The following is a 22,555-nucleotide window of genomic DNA, read 5'->3' as shown; positions in this document are numbered from 1 at the left end:
GGGGGGGGGGTTGTTGTTGGCATTTGTGAGACAGAGTCTCATGTAACCCAAGCAAGCCTCAAACTCACTATATGGCTGAAGGTGGCCTTGAACTCCTAACCCCTCTTAATCCCAGTTTAGGAATGCATGTATGCACCATGCAGCTAGGCTGCCACATTTCTATCCAAAAGTTTTCTCTCTGGATGAGGTGCTTTTATGAAAAATCTGCAGGCTTTGTAGTCAGCCAAGCTAGTTTGGGATCTCACTAGCCTTGTGACCTTGGGAAACTGACTCCCCATAGGCTGGAGCATCTGGTAAAATGAAGTGCTAACAATGTAAGTTACCTTACCATGAGAAGAATTATTGAACAGAAGTGTCCCGCATAGCACAGCACATAGCAGGCACATATAGGGCTCTCTCCCTCTTAGTGTACTTTGTGTTCTCTGCAATGGTAGTGAAGGGCAATTTTCTAAGACCTCTTTTTTATGTACATATGTGAGTGCCTGTATATTCATATGTGTACCATGTTTGGTACCAGTGCCTGTAAAAGAAGGTGCCCGGTCCCTTAGAAATGGAGTTACACTCACAGTCATCCATTGAACCGAGTACAGGGTCCCCAATGGAGGAGTTAGAAAAAGGACCAAAGGAGCTGAAGGGTTTGCAGCCCCTTAGGACGAACAATATGAACTAACTAGTACCCTCAGAGCTCCCAGGGACTCAACCACCAACCAAGGACTATACATGGTCGGACTAATTGTTCTGGCAGCATGTGTAGAGTAGAGGATTGCAAAGTCGATCATCAATGGGAGGAGAGGTTCTTGGTCCTGTGTAGGTTCTGTGCCCCAGTGTAGGGGAATGCCAGGACCAATAAGCGGGAGAGAGTGGGGTGGCAAGCATGGGGAGCGGGGAGGCAACAGGGGTTTATTCTTGTTGTTTTTGTTTGTTTGTTTGTTTGATCATTCATTTTTTGGAGGGGAAACTGGGAAAGGAGAAATCATATGACATGTAAATAAAGAAAATATCTAAAAAAAAAAGAAAGAAAGAAAGAAAGAAAGAAAGAAAGAAAGAAAGAAATGGAGTTACAGATGGTTGTGAGATGCCGTGTAGGTAGGTGCTAGAAATTAAAACTGGGTCCTTTGCAAGAGCAGCAAGTGCTCTTAACTGCTGAGCCATCTCTCTAGACTGAAAAGGCATTCTTTATCATTATTACTTGGGTTGGCCAACACTGAAGATAAATGTCTCAGTGTTTTAAACTAATTTCATACCAAAAATTCTAAAAAGGGCACCTTAATAACAAGAGATCTATCCAAATCCTCAGAGAAACTAAATGCAGAATTTGATCCTTAACTTGATCATTTAAAATTAAAAACAACAACAACAACAAAAAAAAACCATAAACTTGGGGAGGTTGTACATTCACACTTCAAGTCCAGCCTGGTGTTAGAGCCTGGAGAAGTGACTTGGTCACTTCAGATGTAAAGAATAGGGGATGGTAATTAGGGGAGGTGGGACACTATTTCTGAGGAGGAGAAGCCTGCGTATGGTGTCTGCTGCAATGATAGCGATTGAACTGTTCAGCCCTTCTAACCCAGCATCAGATCAACTGCCACTGCTTTAGTTCACAAATGTTACTTGGGTCCCAAAACAGAGGGAAATAACTCAAAAAGCATAGAGGATCACTCTGACCCTTGGTGAATACTTACGTCTGCAAACTTTACAACACTGGCCGGAAATGTGCACAGGAAGTGAGTCTGGGGAACAATTGAGCGGAGGACAAGACATCCTTCGGCACTCCACAGCACCACTCTGAGAAAGGAAAGAGAGAGAAAGGGGTCTCTGAGGTGCTCGATGAACACGGCTATTTCTGAGGAAGTTGGCCTCTCTTCTCCAGGACCTCAGGGAGACAGGGCAGTGTGGGGAATTCCCAGGCCCCTCCACAACCACAAATAAAGTATTCTCTCCAGCCGGAATGAACCCGTGTCACCTCAATTACTTTTCTGATAAACATCACTGGCTTCATCCACCTGTCCATGTGCACTAAGTAGATTAGGCAGAAAACAAAAAGCCTATTTCTTTGAGAACATAAATAACACCTTTAGTAGACCCTGTCAATCATTTTTAAGGCTCTAACAATCCATTTTGTGTTTTCCTGGACAAACAATGGCATTCTTCAGATATGTATCAAGTAATTTCAACTGGACAGGATTTACATACTAATCTGAAGTAAAGTTCTTACGATTTTTCTGAAACTAAATGAGTCTACAGATGATGAATAGTCTATAAAGTAGCAGTTCTCAGGAAGAGACATCTTGCAAAAATATAATACAAATATTGAGAGACTAATTAAACTGTTAAAAGTTAATGGTGGGAGATGGAGAGGTGGCTCATCGTTTAAGAATGCATACCACCCTTTTATAGGATCTGAGTTCAGTTCCCAGCATCCATGTTGTTCAGCTCATAACCACTTACAACTCCAGCCCCAGGGGAACCCAAAGCCTATGGCTCCTGTGGGTACCTACATTCTCACCCACATACTCATACAGAGACACACTTGAGTACACATAATCATAAGTAATAGAATTAAATCATGAAGTGTGTAGTCTAGGAGAAAGCATAAGTATAAAGCTCCTAATTTTAGGGCAGAAAATCAAAGGAATCTCTGCCTCCCTCCACACCTGACTTTCAGACTCCAGATAGTAAATTACTTAAACAAAGATAGATTAAAGAGTATAGAGAAAAGAAGACTTTAATTTCCAAGAATTTGGAAATTGTTAATGTTATTAAAGGTGAGTGGGTATAACGGAAGTAGCACTATGTGCTAAGCAGCATAGCCACATGCTAATCGGCGGACCTGTGTCTTGAAGAGAAGACTTAGGCTAGGGGCTTACTTTGCACGTGCAGTTCCTGCAGTTGTCACCATCCACCCAGGAGTCTTGGTCCCTGTAGAGCAGCCCACTCACTTGGCAGGTCTTCTCGCAGTGGCAATTTTCCAGTTGACCAAGTCTCGTCTCTGCATAATTCAGCTGCAGAAAAGATTTAGTGCCTGTAATTTGTATGATTAGGTTGCACTGTTCCAGCAAAGCTAATGATAATAATGAGGGGGAAAATCCAAGGAAAAAGAGAAAAAAAAATCACTGAGTGGTTTCCTGATTCTTAACAGAATCTGTTTTCTGGTTTTCACACAGGTAAAATCACACTAAATTGAAGACATGCTGTCTCCTGTGGTCTAATGAACATCAAATGAGACATTAAATGGCGTCTCTGGAGCCTCATGGGTATCCATGACAGCGTGTGCTTACAGCACAAACCCACACAGATGTGCTGGCAGTGAGAATGTTCCCAGGAACTGATTAGGAGGCTGAGTAGAGATTTAATTGGGAAGCCTCGTGCGCTCACATCTGTCTCCCACCATCCTCTCCATGCAGTTCACAAAAGTGAAGGCATAACTTCCTCCTGGATGAAAATTCTGGGGACTTGCAACACAAAAAGAAAATCATTGGAGAGTCCAGTGTCTTCCCAGATCAGTGTCCCCAAACAGAATGCCCAGGAATTCATTTGAACATTCAGAGGTAGATCAGGAGAGGTTAAGAAAACCCTAACTGAGATCAGGAGGAGTTGGTTGATTGGTTGGTTGGTTGGTTGGTTGGTAGGTTGTGGGAAAGGTACAGAGATGGCTCAGTGAGTAAAGCACTTGCCAGGCAAGCCTGAGGGCATGGGTTCTATCCCCAACACCAAGGTCAAAGCTGGGTGCAGCAGGTGTCTGTAACCATGGTGCAAGGGAGATGAAAATAGATCTCTAATGTTCATTAGCCAAGCTAGCTGAATCAAAGGACTGATTCAAGAGGAGACTCTATCTTAAAAATAAGATGAAAAGTGGGAGAATAAGACACTGACATGAGCCTCTGGCCTCAAAATACATACAGAGAGAGAGAGAAGGGGGGAGAAAGAGAGAGGAGGAGGAAGAAGAGTGGGAAGAAGAAGAGGAGGAAGAGGAGGAAGAGAAAGAGGAAGATGAAGAAGATGAAGAAGGAAAACCAACAACCACTCAAATGTAGCACTTTGGTTGAGGTGTGCATTGTGACACTCATATAGAAGACTGACTCAGCTTCCCCAACCCCCACTTCCTTCACATAAAATGTCTTTGTAAGAATCAAGTACCAATTCCTAATTTCTCTTTTCTTTCTAAATCATACCTTCTCTACCAGTACTTTGCATGTGCTTCCCTTAGAGATCAGAGGAGCCTTGGAACCAACTATGACTATTGCAAACCAGCATCTTAGGTACAATGGCAAGCCTAGGAAACAACATCTTTCTTTTATCCCACCATCTTTCTTTTTTCAATATTGTGCAACAATTTTTTACATTGATATAATAAGTTTGAGTCATTTTCACATGCAGCCTGTTCTCCTCCCTCATCTCCCTCTCTCTCCCTCTGGTACCTTTTTTCTTAACAAGACCTCCTCCTTTTCCATGACTCTTTTCTAGGTATGACCCCCTGAGTTTTACTGTAGCTTCTTACCCAAACATGTGTGGGAGGTTCACCAGTGCAGGAGCAAATCACCAGTGGCTATCCCACTGAAGACAATGAGGTATACCCCCAACAACTATCAACTGCCAACAGTGAGTGTCAAGCCCTCTCTATCTGTGCTTCTAAACAGCATTACTCTCTGAAAATACAGTCCATGTGTAATTCTAACCTATAGTATGGTCATTTGTGTTCATTTATTTCATCCTTTTCCACCAAGCACTTGTAATTTCTCAGGGGAAGGTGTCCTTTGTTGCCTCCTATGGTGACATGCAAATGACAGAGAAGGCAGACCCCTTAACTATCTACATGTTCCATGTTCATCCTGGAGCTGAGAACTGACAGACTTGTTTTAAACCCCTACAAGTCCTTCTAATATGTATGATCTCCCAAAGCATTGCTTTTTACTTATAGCTCCAACCTAATTATAGAGTTTTTACAATCTACAGTAATTAAGATCTTTGGGAATTCTTTAGGAAGCACAGATAAAATAGACTTCCAAGAGTCTGTCGAGGTTAAGTAACCAAGTCACATATACTTCAAAGATAATGAAATGACAGCTCATCACTCGCTATATTTATTCCATCTATTAGCCCCAGTAGTTCCTATGTGAGCTGAGGACAAGCAAAAACAGAGATGAGCTAGATATGCATGTTAAAAGTAGCTCCAAATGGGGCTTGTGAGCTCAACAGGAAGTGTGTGTGCCTTCACTGTGAAAATCTAGAACAACTCTAGTGTCTGTAGCACCAAGAAGGAAAGCCCTTAAAGACGCACAATCTGTGAGGGAGCTTTACCTACTGAAGTTCTGTGACATGGGAGCTTATCTGAGGTGAGCCTTTGTGATGACCAGTGTCCATCCAACAAAGCTGAGCTCTGTCCATCTGGGAGGCTCCAGCCCTAAGAAAACTTCCTTTTTAATGTAATGCATCTTGTTTTTCTGTCTGAACTTTCTTTTGACTTTTAATATATTTAGTTCTGTCTAGCAACATGGAAAAGCCCTAATCTGTATAATAAGGAGAGTGTAATAAACAGATAACAAAGGCAAAGGGATATTAAGGTAAAAAAAAATCTAATTTTTCAAAGGCATTTAATATGTAATCTTGCCTTCTTTTCCTCTGCTAAATCCTATAACAACAATAAAGGAGAAAAACAGCTCTGAGTCAAAAGAAATGAATTACATTTTCTGCCATTGGTGGGAACATGCTGAATTTATACAAATTCATTTTGAAAAGCTATTTCTACACAACTGCCTCTCTCTCTGAGGACGCCTGAGATCCCAGATAGATACAGTCTCAGGTCTGCATCTCTATTGTGTTTACCTTTGTTCTTGCACTTATCTAAGCAACCACAGACTGAATCATTCCTAGCTCTACATATTCGAAGACGGACAGCGGAGGACTTTTTCACGGGAAGAGGTCAATGAATGGATCCGAGTACATTAGTCATACAGTAGATTGCCTTTCTGCTTTGAAGTACTATCTGATGCTTGTTATATGGATGGGAAGAAATGTAAATCTTCTACTGTTAAACCTGCAAGCCTAATTGGAAAATCATCACTGAGTTCTTCAAACAAGAAAGGTCCCAAATTTAAATATGTTCTAGCTTGAAATGCTACTCTAAATGGAAGTTGATTTGCCTACACAAACTTCAGAGAGATAAACAAAAGTAATCAAGAAATTCCAACTCTAGGAGCTAGCGAGTTGGTATAACAAGTAAAACTGCTTGCTGCCAAGCATAAAAAACTGAGTTCCATCACCAGAAAACACACTATGGAAGGGAAGAACTGAGTCTTGAAGGTGGTTAACCAACACATGGGCATTGTGCCACGTGCATATGCATACATGCAAACATAAATTAACTAAACAACATTTTCAAAAGGAATTCCCAGTCATAGAAAATCTAGTTAGCTCTGATTAATGCCTTAGAACTCAGTATCACAGAGCCCCAAAAACTAAACACTAGAAATACCAACAAATAAGCTTAGTGTAGGAAAACACAGTTGTCAGGGAATGAATTTCACCCTCATTGTGAAGGCTGGTTTTAAATTGTCAACCGATCACAATCTAGAATTTCCTGGCTTGAGTGTCTAAGTGAGGACTTGTCTAGATCGAGTTTTCCTGTGGGCATGCCTGGGAGTGATTTTTCTTAATTTGATTAACTGAAGTGCAAAAACCCACCCTGAATGTGGAAAGCACCATTTCCTGTGCTGGACACTGAACTAAATGCCAAGGACTGAGCACAAGCACGCATCCACCAATTAATTCACTGCTCTCTGCTCCTGACTGTGGATCCAATCTAGCCAGTTGCTTCAAGTTACTGATGCCTTAACTTCCCAGTTAAAGATGGACTGGAACCCGGAACAAAGAGACAAGTAAGCACCCATCTCCTTTAAGTTGCTTCTGTCAGGGTCTCTTATCACAACGACAAGAGACAAAATTAAGACTTTAGCTATCTGAGAAAGGGGCTGAAAGAATCCATCTCTCACCCCAGTCAGAATGGCAGTTCTCAAGAACACAAATAAAAGCAGCTGCTAATGGGGATGCCCGACAAAAGAAACCCTGTACACTGAGTGGGAACATACTCAAGTGCACTTACTATGAAGGTCAGTCTGAAAGGTCCTGAGAATAGACATACTAAGATGGCCCAACTATGCCACTTCTCAGTGTTTACCAGATCAGCACACCACAGAGAGATTTGCATGTCTCTATTCACAAAACTAAGCTGGGAAGCCAACCACCATGGTGCCCAACAACATAGGAATGGATACATAAAATGTATACATACATACAATGGAATTCTTTTTCAGCCATAAAGAATAATGAAGTTACGTTATTTACAAGGAAAACATGAATGCAACTGGAAATAATCATATAAGGAAACAAAGTCAGTCTCAGAAAGGCAATGTTTTACTTACGTTTCATTTGCTGTGATTAAGACCTTAACCAAAAGCAACTTGGGGTGGAAAGGTTTATTTCTGCTTACAGTTTACTGTCTATTATGAGGGGAAGGCAAGGCAAATTCAATGGAGGAATCTCAAGGCAGGAACTGATAAAGTCCATAGGGGTAGCTGCTCACTTACTTCCTTTCATGGCTTGCTCAGTTGTCTTTTTTATACAACCTAGGACCACATACCATGTTCTGGACTTTCTCTCCAGAAGGACTTTGAGGTTTCTACTGCAACCCAGGCATGAAAACCCATTTATAAAATATCATATAAATTATCATTTCAAGTCCCCTCCTCTTCCTGCTGCAGATGAAAGCCTAGGAGATGCTGCTGGTATTTGTGATGTCTAGTCACTGAGGAAGCTGTACATTTCTTTAGAAACCATTGGTGGTTCCTGGCTTACCAGTATGAATAGCAGCCGGTGCTCACTGAATATATATCATTATCCTGCACCAAAGCTCATAGGCTGATGGAAGAACTAATTATCTCTATAGAGGGAGATGTGGCAGCTGGAAAAGTCCAATGGCTTGTTCAAGACTAGGAACATTGACAAAAATAACAAAAGAAGGCTTAGGAATAGGTCATTATGATTCCAAATCTCTGTCTCCATCTTTGCCTTGAGCTCTCTGATTATATTTATGTCTAAATCACAGCTGCTGGATAACCCAAACCAAGCTCCAATCACATCCCACTTAACACTTGTCACACTGGGTTTATTTAATTGACAATAAGCCCTGACTCCAAGTAGACTTGATGCCATCCAATTCTCTTTGCATCTTGGAACGGTATTTAACTTCCCGTTGGGCTCACATCCTTCAATCTGCCAAAAGGATAAATGATGTTTTGTTTCCACCAAGATGGTAGACCAGATGCCCTCTACTTGAATGAACTAAAATCTTGTATCTAATATATAAGTAAAAAAAAAAAGATCTCAAAAGTCACAATAGGTACATCTCAAAAGAAAGATACAGAAGTCAAAGCAGAATGACAGAGGGATCCCAGGTGACTAGCAAGTACCAAGGCCAACCCTGAAGGTTTCTGCTGAAGTTCACAGCCTTTGAGCTCTCATCTTGATGGTTGTTACATGGGAGTGGGGCAGATAGATAATATAGTCTAAGAGTATGGCCCTTAAAGGAAACTCCTGTACAAAAGTAAGGCTGTGGAGGATAAATGGAAAGGAAGTAAGCTCTATACATAGCACAGAAAGGATAATCCTTGCACTGCACACACACACACACACACACACACACACACACACACACACAAAGCCTTCCTGTTGAGACTTTACTACTGGCTAGAGAGAGAAAAATTTGTCCTTGAGAAATTCTTTACAAATTCTTCTCACAGATTTCACCCGACCTACTCTGGGCTGGGAGAGCCACTCTATATAAAGTCAGATGATATAAAAATAAGGATCCTCATCATCTTTGCAGGAGCATACACAATGTCAACCCAGGGCTCAAAGAATCACCAGTTGTCAAGGAAAACAAGCAGTTCAGGGGCAAAGGGTAAGGTAAAAAGTCTTGTTCCTGGCCAGGACTTCCTCCTCACTGGGTAGCAGCCAGCTATACACTCACTCTCTACAGTGAACCAGAAACCTCGGCCAGGGCTCAGTTAAAGTAGCACTTTTTTATTTCTTCTTCCTTCTCCTTTCTGATAACTCCATCCTCTTGCTATCCACCACTTAACATCCACCTCTTCCCTTCTACACATTTTATTTTATTTCTCTTTACAGTCCTTTTTCCTCTAACCATAAAGTTTCTTGGATATGGCTGGAATTTCAAGCTCTAAGAGTCTTGAGTTCTGGTCGTGAGTCTGCCTTCTGTTTTCCCAGGAAGAGCTACCTACCCATCCTGACCTTCAGTCTTCTCCTCTGTGAAGTATGTTGACAAATTAAGCTAAGCTCTCAGAATTATTTGGAGAATTAAGGGAATAGTGAACATAAAAGATAAGCATTGGATCAAACACATAGAAACTGCTCAATAAAATTACCTAATGAATGAGTTTCCCGTTTCTTCTACATCAATGTAGTTCCATAGGCCAAATCCTGTCTACCATTTACTTTTGTATACCCTGTAAGCTAAGAATTGTTCTCATACTTTTAAATGGTTATATTCTAGGTTATTCGGGATTATATTTTAACAAAACAAGCATATACACAGTACCCTAAATTTTGTCTCTTGGCCTGGAAAAGCCTACCATTAGTAGTAGTTAGGTGTAAGTGTGAGTGTATGTGTGTGTGTGTGTGTGTGTGCGTGTGTGTGTCTAGTTCCCATTCTAGATTACCATAGCTTCCAAGCAATGCAGTGAAAATCGACACACTCCCTTGAAGAATTACACATCTAGCTAGTTTAGAAGAAACACACTTATAAAATTTCGCAAAGCACCAAGGGAGCAGGTTTAGAAGGTGAATGAAACCATTTTCGCTTATAATTTCCCACAATTAAATGTCTTCCACTTCACAAACGCCCACTTTACATAATAATATTTGAAGGTTAGAGTTCATTGTGTCTCCTAGACAGTGCATAGCTCAAAAGAGAAAAATGGCATTGCCCACAATGGGGGAGAATAGGAAAGAAAAGAGCATCCTGGGAGCTGAGAATGGAGGCCAGCCATCACCTGAAGCTGAGTGGCTTGTGTCTTGTTCTAAAAAAATTGCTAGCATGCTAAAATATAATTACCAGTATTGAGATCAAGCTGCTTCAGACAATGTGATATAAAAGCCTCTGTGTGCCACCAGCTGGGATGGCGAATAATTGCCTGTGATTCAAATTTCCTGCACACTCTGAAGGTGAAAAGCTAATGCCTTTGGACTCCGGCCTCAGTCTCCATCTTTCTCTTTACAAAAGCTTTCTCTCTCTTTTACAGACAAAAGAGGATTTGGCTTGGAGCACTGGAAGACAGTTCGGTGGCTTATGTACTTGCCCTTGCAAGTGGGAGGACCTAACTTTGTCCTCCATTACCCAGGTAAAAAGTGAAGTATTCTGGCCTGTTATAACATCAGCAATGGGGATACATAGACAAGAGGATTTCTGGAGTTCATTGGCCAACCAATACAGTCATTACTGAGTTCTAGGTATAGTGAGAAAGTCTGTCCCAAAAGCTAAGATGGGAAGTGACTTGGGGAAGTAGCAATATTGACTTCTGGTCTTACCACCTCTACATGGATGTACCCATCTACACATACACACACACGCACACACACGCACACACACACACACACACACACACACACACACACACACACAAGCTCAAAGAATATGTATTGGACCAAAAGTCTATTTTGAGATAGAAAGGTTGCCAGTCACGGCATGATCTATGGCTCCCAATCACATAGCCACCTCTCCTCTAAATTTCCACATGCCACAGCTGAAGGCCAGCAGCAGTCAGCCACAGGTGGAATGGGACTAATATATCATTTTCACTGTTATTAAAATCCTTACTTTTGCAGAGTGTAATGTCTCTTAGGCCCAAACTAATTCTTCCTTTGCCCTAGGCCAGAATCCGTGTCCGGGACTGATCACTCCGATAACAACAGCATGTTCTGTTTCGTTTTGCTTTTGTTTTTTTTTTTCTTTATATTTCAGTGCCCTTTTCCACAAGGCTTCAGCTTTTCATGTGGAGTTATGCTTCATGAATATATATGAAAGCCCCTAATTATTAACATCTTGAACACATCTACTCAACATGAACATTTCTCGGGGATTGTTTTGCCTCTTTGTATCTAATAGGGTCCCAGGAATATCCCAAAGCTGTACACAGTACCTGCTGCATAAATGATAAAGTGGGTATTCCCCATGATACAACTGAAGGTTTCTTGGCCCCTTCGTTTAACTCAGGACCAATCTGAAAATGAGTCACATATTAGAAGCCCGATGTAATGTCTTGCAATGACAGAAATATGCTCATGATAGCTGTTTTACCCTCCTGATTATTGCCAATTATTCTTACATCCAAAATGCATTAGCTCACAAGCTTCAGAGACTCTGCCCGTATATCATCTCTCATTCTGTCTGCTTTTCTAGCCACTGGGCAAATTCTCTTTCTGCTCACAAGGAAACTACAGTGATACACACTGCATTCTGTTTCCTAGCACTTCTCAAGAAAACCATTGTGATTCAGCCTAATTGTTTCAAAGACCCCAATGGGTGAGCTACTACAGGCAGTCTCATTTCAAGCAAGAATAAAACATTTTGCCACAGCACTTTACACATGCCAAGCTAAAAGTGTTTCCATTAAAACATATTGCTCTGAATTCCAGGTAGAACAAAGAGATATGCTATCACAGTGAATTTAGACACCTACTTTTGCAGTCATCTTGGCCAAAAGCTCTTGCAAATCCATTATTCCTTGAACCAGGCTCAGGAAATCACTGCATGTTGGGCAAGCTCAATTTAAAAAAAAAAACAAAAAACAAAAAAACAAAAACAGAAGGCATCTGTTAATATTTTGCTCACTTGAGAGAGAGAAATTTAAAAACAGAGCTACCTAACTATACAAGGGGTTTTGCTTTCTTGAGATGAAAATTTGAGGGAAATGACAGAGGATTTCTGTTCCTGATACTGTTTCCCTCATTTTTACTAATAATTAAAACTAGGAAAAAAGGAGGCCATTAACTAAAAAGAACGTGATATTTTTTAAACTAAATCCTCATATGAAATTGAAATTTTCCAAGAAGTAACTCACACCCAGGTCAAAAATTTAAAGAATAATTTTGTGAGATATATATTTTTACACCAAACATACATTTATGTAATTATGTTGAAGATATCTTTGTTGTAACATACAGAGCCCATTGTCTGATCCTTTCTTGCCCTCAATTTGTAATTTCCAAAGTAACAAAATCGTGTTTCAAGCTTGAAAGACCCAGTAATATCGACGTCAGATAATCCTTTTACTGTCTCCAAAGTCAATCTTACATAATTCATGTGTTTCCTTCCAGGTGTTTTTGTCTGGCACTTGGAACAAGTCACATAATATTTAATTCAGAAATGCCTACATGCTACTTACTGCGGTTTAGGTTGGGACACTGCGTGATGAAGCCGTTTGGCATGAAGATGATCTTGCCATCTTGGATGATTCCCTACCAAAGAAGAGATAAATAGCAATCAAGTTGAAAGCTGCCAGTGGTCCTGTGCAGCCCCACACCCAGGGGATGCTTAGCAAGACTGGTTCACTCAGGAGGCCAGGCAGCCTTGGTGAGCACCAGCCCAAATCACTCCCATCTAGAAATCTTTTAAACATTCATCTTGAGAAGGTCACAGTTAGTTCCATCTGGTAGGTACCAGCAAGAACAGTAGCAAGGGTGCATTAGGAGGTATTTGTATTCATAAACTATCAAATTGAAAGGATGCTGTGAAATACAAATGTTCTTTTATGTCCTAACCATCCTGTTACATTGAGGAATGCTGATTTTTCAAGGCTTGCTTTTGGAGGGGGAAATAAATATAATGAAAGATTTCTCATGTTTGCATATATATGTGTACAATGTATATACATATGTGTATGCTGTCTGCATGAGTGTGGGCACAAATGTGAGAGTATACATGCATGTACATGTATCCACATGAATGCAGAGGTAAGGGCTTGATGTTAGGCATCTTCTTCAATCTGTATTTATTGAGGCAGTGTCTCTCACTTGAACTCAGAGACCTCTGTGTACTCTAGCTAGCCCACCTGGCTCTGGAGATCACAACTCCACCTCATATTTCCAGGATCACAGGTATGTTTCCACACTCTCCTAGCATTTACTAGGTACTGGTGATGCAAACTCTAGGTCGCAGGTTTGTGTAGTAAGTGTTTTCACCACTGCACCATATTCCCAGTCCCAATAAAGACTTCTATTGATACATTTAGTTAAGGAAATAAAATTAGACATCAAAGAAAAAAAAGCAACAATTTTCTCTCCTCAACTAATTGAACAACACTGAGTCTTTGCTGGCATCTTAAAACCTGATCAACATCTCTGAGAAGAAAGACTACTTTAACAGTAGAGTTCAGTCTGGAAGAAAAGACCAAGTTTAAAACAGTCACTGGGGACTGATCTCTCAACAGAAACATTGGTGGATTTATCTAGTTAAATTTAAGATTCTGTTTTTAGATTTTTTTTCCTTTAAATCTAATGGAAGAGATAGAATAGAACAGATGGTAGACCCAGACTCTGGTTCAGAATATTGAGCTTCATCTATAAATAAAATATAGGCTTAAGATAGTGGGGAAGTCTTTGGAGAGGCTAACACTTAACATTTACATGCATGCCTTCGAGACAAGGCAATCAACACGTGTTGCTCTCTATTTCTTATTTCAAGATAAAATTTAATTGGAAATATCAATATAAATAACAGGATCAGAGCTCATCCACAGCAGAACTGTACACATTTCTTAACCTCATTTTTTTTTTTTGACCAAAAAGCAGTGATGATGATCACAAGGGGAAATGGTTTCACCATGGGAGAAGAACTTGCCACTGCTTCCCACTATTAATTCATAACCTCATGCAGTAATTGATACAACTTGAATCAGTTTCTCTCTGGTATAAAGATGCTCCATCTTTCAGAGCCAAACAATTGCTTTAAGAGTCAGGGCAACTTTCAGACACACTGGAACTTCAAAAGAAATGAAAAGTCTTTGCTTAGAAGTCAAGGGAAGCCAAGTTCTAGATCTTGACTCTGGCTTACTATAAGGACTGCACAAGAAGGGAGAGACCTTCTCTGAGCATCAGTTGAAGGGAGATGCCAGATCCAAAAGCTAACATCCCTCTAACACAGGATTTGAGTCAAATCACAGGCATCTGAATCTACACTGTCACCCAGGAGATCTCTCATTTTTTAATTGCCTTTCCATCTACATATGTATAGAAATATGTTTATATAAACAAAACTACAGATTCCCACTAAAGAAAGACCCCTGTAGAAAATTAAATGTCATACTAGAAAACACATTTCTGTAAGAAACCTGAATAGGACTCAGCAGCAAAAGAAGAGTCTACGTGGAGGATAGGACAACTGAAGATAATGGGAAGAAAAGAAACATTCTCTCATGTGCAGAACCTCTGAGTATGAAAGAGAAATGGAATGGCAGAAAAGGAACACATTTGTGTGGAGAACAAAAAACTATGGTGAAAAAGGAGGGTAGGGGGAAAGTAGAAAAAGATAGCATAAACATGGGCAAAACAGGATATATATGTAAAAATACCATAAGAAGATCATTATTGTGCACATTTACTAAAAGCTGAAGAATAGTACATATATTAGAAATACAATATAATTTAGAAATACAAAGCAGAAATATAATATTAAATTTTATTTTTTAAAAGAAAATACCTATGCAATCAGATAGATTCTAGATAGATTTAGAATAACCAGCCACCCTATTTTGACCAAGACATAGAGATTTTCTGTAACAAGGGATACCTTACTACTAAAACAAAGACACTCCCAGCCAAGAAAAGAGTACTGGTCAACCTTGGTGATCCTGAAGTATGCAGAAGAAACACATGTGCCAAGAGAGGCCCAGGCCCATCCATCCCTTTCATAAGAGGTTGTATCATGCATGGGAAGGGTTCTCAGAAATGTGTTTTATATAAATTAGCTTTCCCTCACAAAATAGAAAAACACCCTGAAAACTGCAATATGAATTGGCCTAATTGCAACCCAGAGCATGCTAGCTTTCCTTGGCCTTTTTTGAAGTGACCTTACACATTTTAGATAAAAGATAAGTTACAAATTACTTCCTCCTAACCTTCTTTGCTTTTGTTTTTCCACTTTTGATCTCTGGCGTGTGTGTGTGTGTGTGTGTGTGTGTGTGTGTGTGTGTGTGTGTGTGTGTGTTTGCTCACACACCCATGTGCACACATTTGTGTCACAGATCATTAGGTGAAGGTCAATGATGTTGACTTGGACAAAACCTGAAATAAGTGCTGACAGTTTTCCAATGCTCATTAACACAAAAACCCAAAGCTCTTGGTATTTTTTTTTGTTTTTTGAGAAAAAGTCAGAGGGATCAGCCCACACATGGGCATGAAAACTTGTTCTTGCCACATAAATCAAGATGTTAACTTGATGCAGAATGGATATGAAACAATGCTGGGTTGAAAGAAAGCAGGAGGCAGGACAGCAATACTAACTGCAACCTAAAGGGTGGATGTATACTTGTGAATGTGCCCTGTAAAGGTGTAGATGTGAATGTACACGTGAACCACAGAATTGTGTGTGTGTGTGTGTGTGTGTGTGTGTGTGTGTGTGTGGTGTAACTGACATAAATGGATAAATGGATAAAAAATGGATATAAATGGATATAAATGTACATGTGCCCCACCAAAGTGTGGTGATAACCACTCATGTCACCCACAGAAGTGTGGGTATATTATGTATGTAACAGAAATCTGGGTCAAATATGCACACTTGGAGGCCAAAGAATGGTAGCATTCCACCTTCTCCCCAAAATAAGGAAAGGATCAGAAGTTCTTGCATTGATTGACCACATTGGTCATGTAGTACCTTGATATTGGTTACATAGGGCTGGACTATCTGAGTTTGCTTTTCATTGCTGTGATAAAACATTCTGACTAAAAACAACTTAAGGTGGAAAAGGGTTTACTTGTCTTAAATGTCCATCATCAAGGGAAGTTAAAGCAGGAAATGAGAGGAAAGCTGCTTCTCTGATTCGTTCAGCCTGTTTTCTCATATAACCCAGGCCCACCTACCTAGGGGTGGTACTGCTTATAGTGGGCTGGACCCTGTTACATTGATTAATAAGAAAAAAATGTCTCACAGACAAGCCCAGCAGCACAATCTGATGCCAATAACTCCACGATTGAGATTACATCTTCTTAAGTGACACCTGTTAGTATCAAAAGTTGAAAAAATTAACCCACACAATTGACTCCTCGTTAACTTTACACACAAACACAACAACCTGCAACTACATCCTTTTCTTCCCTTTCTTTCCTAAAGTTTTCATTTTACTTTCACAGTAGAAAACATAGTCCAACTTCAAATGTCCCACAGTCTTTAAAATATTTGCCAGGTTAAAAGTTCAATAATTCTTTTTAAAGACCAAAGACACTTAGCTGTGGGTTCTGGTATGATAAAAAGTAAGTTGAATACTTACAAAATTGAAGGACTAGGGCATAAAAACAAGCATTCTTAAGCAAAACCAAAGTCCAGCAGTGTAGCTCCAAATCCTATAGCTCAATGTCTGACAGCTGAAACTTACTCACAATCTTCTGAGTTCCAAAAGCCCTTGAAAGGTCAAACTCTCCAGCTCTGCCATGGCATATACAACTTGTCTCATAGGCTAACTCTATTCCACACCTATGCTGTCCTTGGTGATTGTCCCATGGTCTTGTCATCAGCAATATGCTAGAGTCTCCATTGTAGGTGAAGCTGTGCCTTTACCGAGGGCCTTTCCTGTCCTCTCATAGTGACAAGCCTCAACTTCTCTCCATGATCCTTCAGTCTTTGGTCTGCATGGCAACTGAAGCTGCACCTTCACAGATAGCTTCTCTTTGGGGAGATTCTAACACTGCCACAGAGTGCCAAGGTTCAGCTCTGCTTCAAGACCCCTTCAATCCTGAAGTTTTTATGGCACCAAAATCACCAACTTTAGATGCAAGCCTGAGATTATAGCCTTGTCCTCCTCTTGACTGTACCTTTTGTGTGCTGACCTTAAGGAAAAACTAAAGAATTCTCAGAAGATTCCTACTCAATGATGCTCATTTCTTGATGATCACATCTGCTTTTTAAGCCCCAGTTAACCAGCATCTACTGTCCCAATAAAGCAAAGGTTTCATTTCCATGGGTCACTTGTTTTTCTTACAGAATTTATTATTGTGATTATAATTTATAAATGTCCATTTTAAACATATTTTACTTAAAATATAATCACATCATTTCTCCCTCTGTTAATCCCAAAGTGAAGAGAAATATCATAGACCAGTTAATTAAAGTAAGCTTTTTTCCTATGTACATGGGCCGCCCTCCCCCACCCCTAAGAAGGTCAAGAACCCCTAAGGAGTTCAAGGAGTCAGCATTGGATGTGAGGAGGACAAAGGCTAGCTCAGGGGTACAAGGTTTTCAAATGGGAGATTCAGCATGCAGTCAGGATTACAGGAGCAGAACATAACTGTAACAAGTTAATCATAACGACCTCCTGAAACAAAGACATGATTGCAAGGTGGTCATAACAAAGTAGTCGTAACAACAGGTAGTCAAACAAGGTGGTTATAGCAACCATTTGAAACAAAGGTGTGGTTGCCAGACATTTCTTATAACTTTTTGAAATAAAGATACAATTGCCGTTTCCAGGACCATCCAATACAGAGCCGTTTGTAGTTAAGGTTATAAATTGAGCATAGCCCAATCCTTGAGAAACAAAGGTTTAATCAAAAACAAGAATAAGCCTAGTTTGTCTTTACTATAATATGGCTTTTAAGCCTAAGATGGAGGTAGGCTTGTTCATCATCTTCCCTTTCCTCCCTCCAACCTATTCCATGCCCATTTCTTGTCTCCTTCTCAAACTAATGAACTCTTTTTCTTAATTCAAACTTAATACTAAAACAGCCCTTATAGAGTCTGTGAGGGTCTCTCCAACATCCCTCTGAAATTTCACAAGCCGGAACTCTGTTGTTAACATTTATTTCATCATTCTTATCTATCAAGCTTCCATAGAGCAGCCCAAGTACTCAATAAATTTTCTGCCCAAAGCTTAAAATCCTTCAACAATCCTCCCTAAAACTAACATGGTCAGGTCCACCACAGCAATAGCCTTCTCTCTGGTATCAATTTCTGTCCTAGTTTGCTTTCCGTTACAACAATAAAACACAGACCACAAAATTTGGGAAGAAAAAAAAAGGGGTGGGGGTATTTGGCTTATACATTGCAGTCTGTCTGTCTTCAAAGGAAAGCCAAGACAGGAACTCAAGGCAGCAACTGAAACAATGACCACAGAGAAATGCCACTTCCTGGCTTGCTCAGCTATCTTTCTTGTATGGTCCAGGCCTACCTGCCTAGGCACAGTACAATCTACAGTGGGCTGAACTCTAACATCAATTATTAAGAAAATGTCTCACAGACATGCTCATAGGCCAATCAGATGGAGGCAATTCCTCAACTGAAATTTCCTCTTCCCAGGTGACTCTATTGTGTCAAGTTGACAAAAAGACTAACCCACGCAATAGCAGGATAAACATTTGCCATGCTAAAAAATACATAAAATAAATTAATGTTTTAAACCATTAAGTTCTATAAACATAAAATAAGCTTTAAAAAGAGAAAAATGTCCCTTACCCTTATTTCTTCACACAAAACTTCACCTGTGAAGATTTCCATAGACAAAAAGGAGCCTTCCAGCACTGCAACTTCTCTCAAAGAGATAAGGGGTGAAAAACAGAATTCCCCTCATCTCTCCTCATTTATCTTTAAATGCAAGCATACCCATCTGAAATTTCAGTGTACTGGGCCTATGTCTAATACAGCACAATGGGCCTATGTTCACTTCAGAAGCATTCTGTCCCTGTATCAGCTGGCCTCAGTGGCCTCATTCCCTATACTTTATTTCACATCATTTATCCTGGCAGACTTTCTCAAATTTCAACTTCCTTAATTCTGAAATACCATGAGTATTTACTAAATACTCTCAGCCCTGTACCAACCCTGCAAGACTCCAGTTCAGTAGAGTTGGAATAGACCCAGAAATCTGCATTTTTATAAATCTCCTCCCAATGATTCTGAGGAAAAGTCAAAAGACCAAGCCTAGAACAGCTTGATCTGCTGTCAATCATTTTCTTTCAAAGCAGGAAGGTTTATTTGCTAAAAGTTCAGTGTTGCGTGTTATGTCTAACACCTACATATGAGCAGTTCACTGACTTGCTACTGAATGGAAATGGGTGGGATTACTAGATACATAAACTGAGGTCAAATTCAAGGCAACACAAATCCCAGTGTCCTCTGTTTTTCCTGTGTCTTAGAGTGTCCACTGTCATCACAGTAAACAGTGTAAGAGCACCAAATTCCTAAAGTCTGTAGGTTACATAATATCAGATCATTTTCTGAGAGGTTTGCATAATATACAGCATTCCATTTTAACCTAAAATATCAGTATTTTCAAGACCCTGGGGAGCAGAAAACCAGGAACGTTTTGGGGAAATTTCTGCAATGGTTGTGATACTCACAATGAGTGCTGAGCTGGGGGGCACACAACCTGCTCATTCCACCTGTAAGAAGTTGAGGGCTCTGATACTTTTAATAGCTTTTCCTACCTGGCTCCTACATCCTAAACCAACCAAGTAGTACAGGTCTTCTAGCACCAAGCCAGCACTGGGGTGCCACAGGATGCCAGAGCTTAACCTGCCTAACCTAGAGGAGCACCACAGTTGTATGGCCATGGGAGACAATGCAGCAAAGAGTTCCTCTTGCTGACAGGATGACAGTTTATCTTCATTGCCCAGTGTCTATTGAGTCATTTGCATTTGATGCCAATCATTTGCTGAAGCAAATTTAAACACTGAGAAGAGGAGCTGCTTCTAGGTAGTCTGATTTCACCCACAGGCCATCATCACATTCCCATTGCTAACTAGTTCTTCCTCAGCAGAGCTAAACCTGGGGGTGGGGGATGTGAAACCCAAGTGAATTCCTACAGTCCAGAGCCCTTGACAAGAAGTGCTTGCCATTAGTAAGTGTGGAAAGCATAGAGTTCTATTCCTCCCACCTGTTGCCAACTCTACCTCCTGCAGACAGCTTGCCATGAAACTGAAAAATAAATCCCACCAATCAATGATACATTTTGGGTTGTTCATGTTTGTAAAACTAACTCCCATTATTTCCAACATTTTTTGTAGTTCAGTAAGAAAAATAGAAAGGTATAATAAAAAGAAATCAGGAAATGATGCCATTAAGACCCTCTTACATATGGGATAACTGAGATTAGCAAACCCTCCTAGATGCTCAGCATTCTCAAACACAAATGAAAGATGCTTTAAGGCCAAACAAATGCTAATTCATTTTTAATGCTCTTATTTCCCTGCAGATCTCTGTTTACATTGAAGAAACTGGTTCTGGAGGTTTTTTGTATGCTAAAAACACTGAAACAAATTGCTTTGAAAGGCAAAGGAAGAGCAGGGTGGGTGCATTTCCTGCTAGGCATGTAAATATATGGATGAAGATGTGTTTTGTTTACAAACTGGCAGAGACCCAAGCTTTTACAACAGGATCACTGAAAGTAAGAGCTGGAGAGCAGCATTTTCAAGATGCAACCCATCGCCTATCTCTGCCCTGAAGACAGTGAATAAAATATCCCAGCTTGCATAACAGCCAAGAAAGACACTTGTCGACTTCCATTATGATCCATAAAAAAACTGTCAGCTCATTAGCATATCATTAGCTGCCCTGCTGTTCCCAGAGTCTTAACGCAGAGAAATATTAATCTATAAATGTATACACTTTCCAGAGCTGCGATTCCAGCTTTCCACATGAAAGGGAAAATAGGAATTAAGAATGGGAGGAATCCAATACAGCTTCCTTTGCTTTGTGCCTATAAACATATGTCTGCCATCTGCGGGATTATGAGAAGCAGCTGAGGTGAGAAAAAACAACAGCTGCCAGATTAAGGGAAGAAGTTGCAATCAATCTTCCTTTGCAGTGACAGCTCGGCTGCTGAAGGAAAGAGAAATGACCAGGTGAGAGAAAGCACTCAGGGCTCTGGATGTCCTTGGTAGAGTGCTTGCCTAGCAAGCATGAAGCCCTGGGTGAAATCCCCAACACCACATAACAACAGCCTGCTGGATGAAGTAATTACTAAATTTGGGGTTACAGGTGGGGTGGGAGGAGATGAGAAGTGCTATGTCATCCAGCCTTTAGTACATGAGACCCTTGATGAGATTTAAACAAAATAAAAGAAAAAGAGAAGACTTTCAGGAGAGAAAAAAACCAACCTTAGACTTGTGCAGGTGGGAATCCTCCGGAAAACATATGCTATTTAGAAGCTGTGAGAACACTCAATTCCTCATTTAGCTCTTTACCATCACTCCCCTTAGTTTTTTTGTTGTTGTTTTGTTTTTTGTTTTTGCTTTTGTTTTTGTTTTTTGAGATGATGTAGTCCAGGCTGGCCTCAAGCTCCCTATAGGAAACTGAGCACGACCCTGACTTTCTGATCCTCCTGTATCCTCCTGTCAAGAGCTGGAATTGTAAGTGTGAACCACTAATCCAGGTATATGCAGTACTAGAGCCTAAACGGAGATCCCTGTGCACATGGCAAGCACCCTACCTACTAAGCTATGTTCCCAGTCCCTACAGCCACCTGAAGCATGCCAAATTCGCTGCAGTTCACCTAGGCTTAGTCAATATTTTTAATACTCTGAAATAAAGCGTACAAACAGCTAGAATACATGACAGAGAAACTGAGTGGGTAGCCAACCATTCTGGTAATGAAAATCTGTGACAATCATGTCTCTCCCTACTGAATAACTAGTCCCTCAGAAAGCCATTGTTCTAAAGTACAGAAATCCCCCGAGTGTGTCTGTGTTTCCCACGGGACTCATCAGTGGTGTAGAGGCTTATGTGCCCCTCATCAAGCCCATGCCTCTAGCCTGTGCTCCTTGGTGTGCATGAGCATCATCATGCTGTATTCAAGAACATACCAGGGTTTGACACGTGAGACAGTCTATCTCCTTTTGCCTAGGAAGTGACACATTCATATTTTATAATAGAGAATAATGTTATTTTAGCCTGAAACACATCATAGGCATTTAACTCCAGAGCAATAAAGCAGGTGTGTGTGTGTGTGTGTGTGTGTGTGTGTGTGTGTGTGTGTTAGGCCCAGGAGGCAGCATCCCAAGGATGAATGTGCAAAGCCCTAAGATGTGCTGACTCTCAAGACGTGACTGCCTCCTCTTCAGGCAGAGCTCTGCAGCACTGAATTAATCAAGAGGTAATTTCTATAATGAGACGCTGACATATTGCCTGTACCCAAGTCATCATACCTCACCAACGGATGGCCAGAAGCATTATGTGGTGCCCAGAATTCTAAAGAGAAGATTAGATTTAAGGTCCCTGTAAGCAACCCCATGAATAACTGTTCATACTACTGCTAGAAGGCAAAGAGAACTATCC

At 40.5% G+C, this 22,555-nt stretch overlaps 1 protein-coding gene across 3 annotated transcripts in view; it reads right to left on the bottom strand.

Moving 5' to 3' along the window:
• Positions 1 to 22,555, bottom strand: part of Nell1 (neural EGFL like 1) — an 839,869-nt gene that overhangs the window by 604,635 nt on the left and 212,679 nt on the right. For all 3 annotated transcript variants that reach the window (XM_031386788.1, XM_031386787.1, XM_031386789.1), the window contains exons 6-9: positions 12,459 to 12,531; positions 11,754 to 11,836; positions 2,868 to 3,002; positions 1,683 to 1,785 (exon numbers count right to left, since the gene is read on the bottom strand). In XM_031386788.1, the coding sequence (XP_031242648.1) occupies positions 1,683 to 1,785; positions 2,868 to 3,002; positions 11,754 to 11,836; positions 12,459 to 12,531 (394 nt within the window). The remainder of the gene's footprint in view (positions 1 to 1,682; positions 1,786 to 2,867; positions 3,003 to 11,753; positions 11,837 to 12,458; positions 12,532 to 22,555) is intronic.

The sequence above is a fragment of the Mastomys coucha genome, unplaced genomic scaffold (assembly GCF_008632895.1).
Source record: "Mastomys coucha isolate ucsf_1 unplaced genomic scaffold, UCSF_Mcou_1 pScaffold21, whole genome shotgun sequence".
Lineage (NCBI taxonomy): Eukaryota > Metazoa > Chordata > Mammalia > Rodentia > Muridae > Mastomys > Mastomys coucha.
Note: the sequence above shows the minus strand (reverse complement) of the source record. Positions and strands in the feature narration are given on the sequence as shown.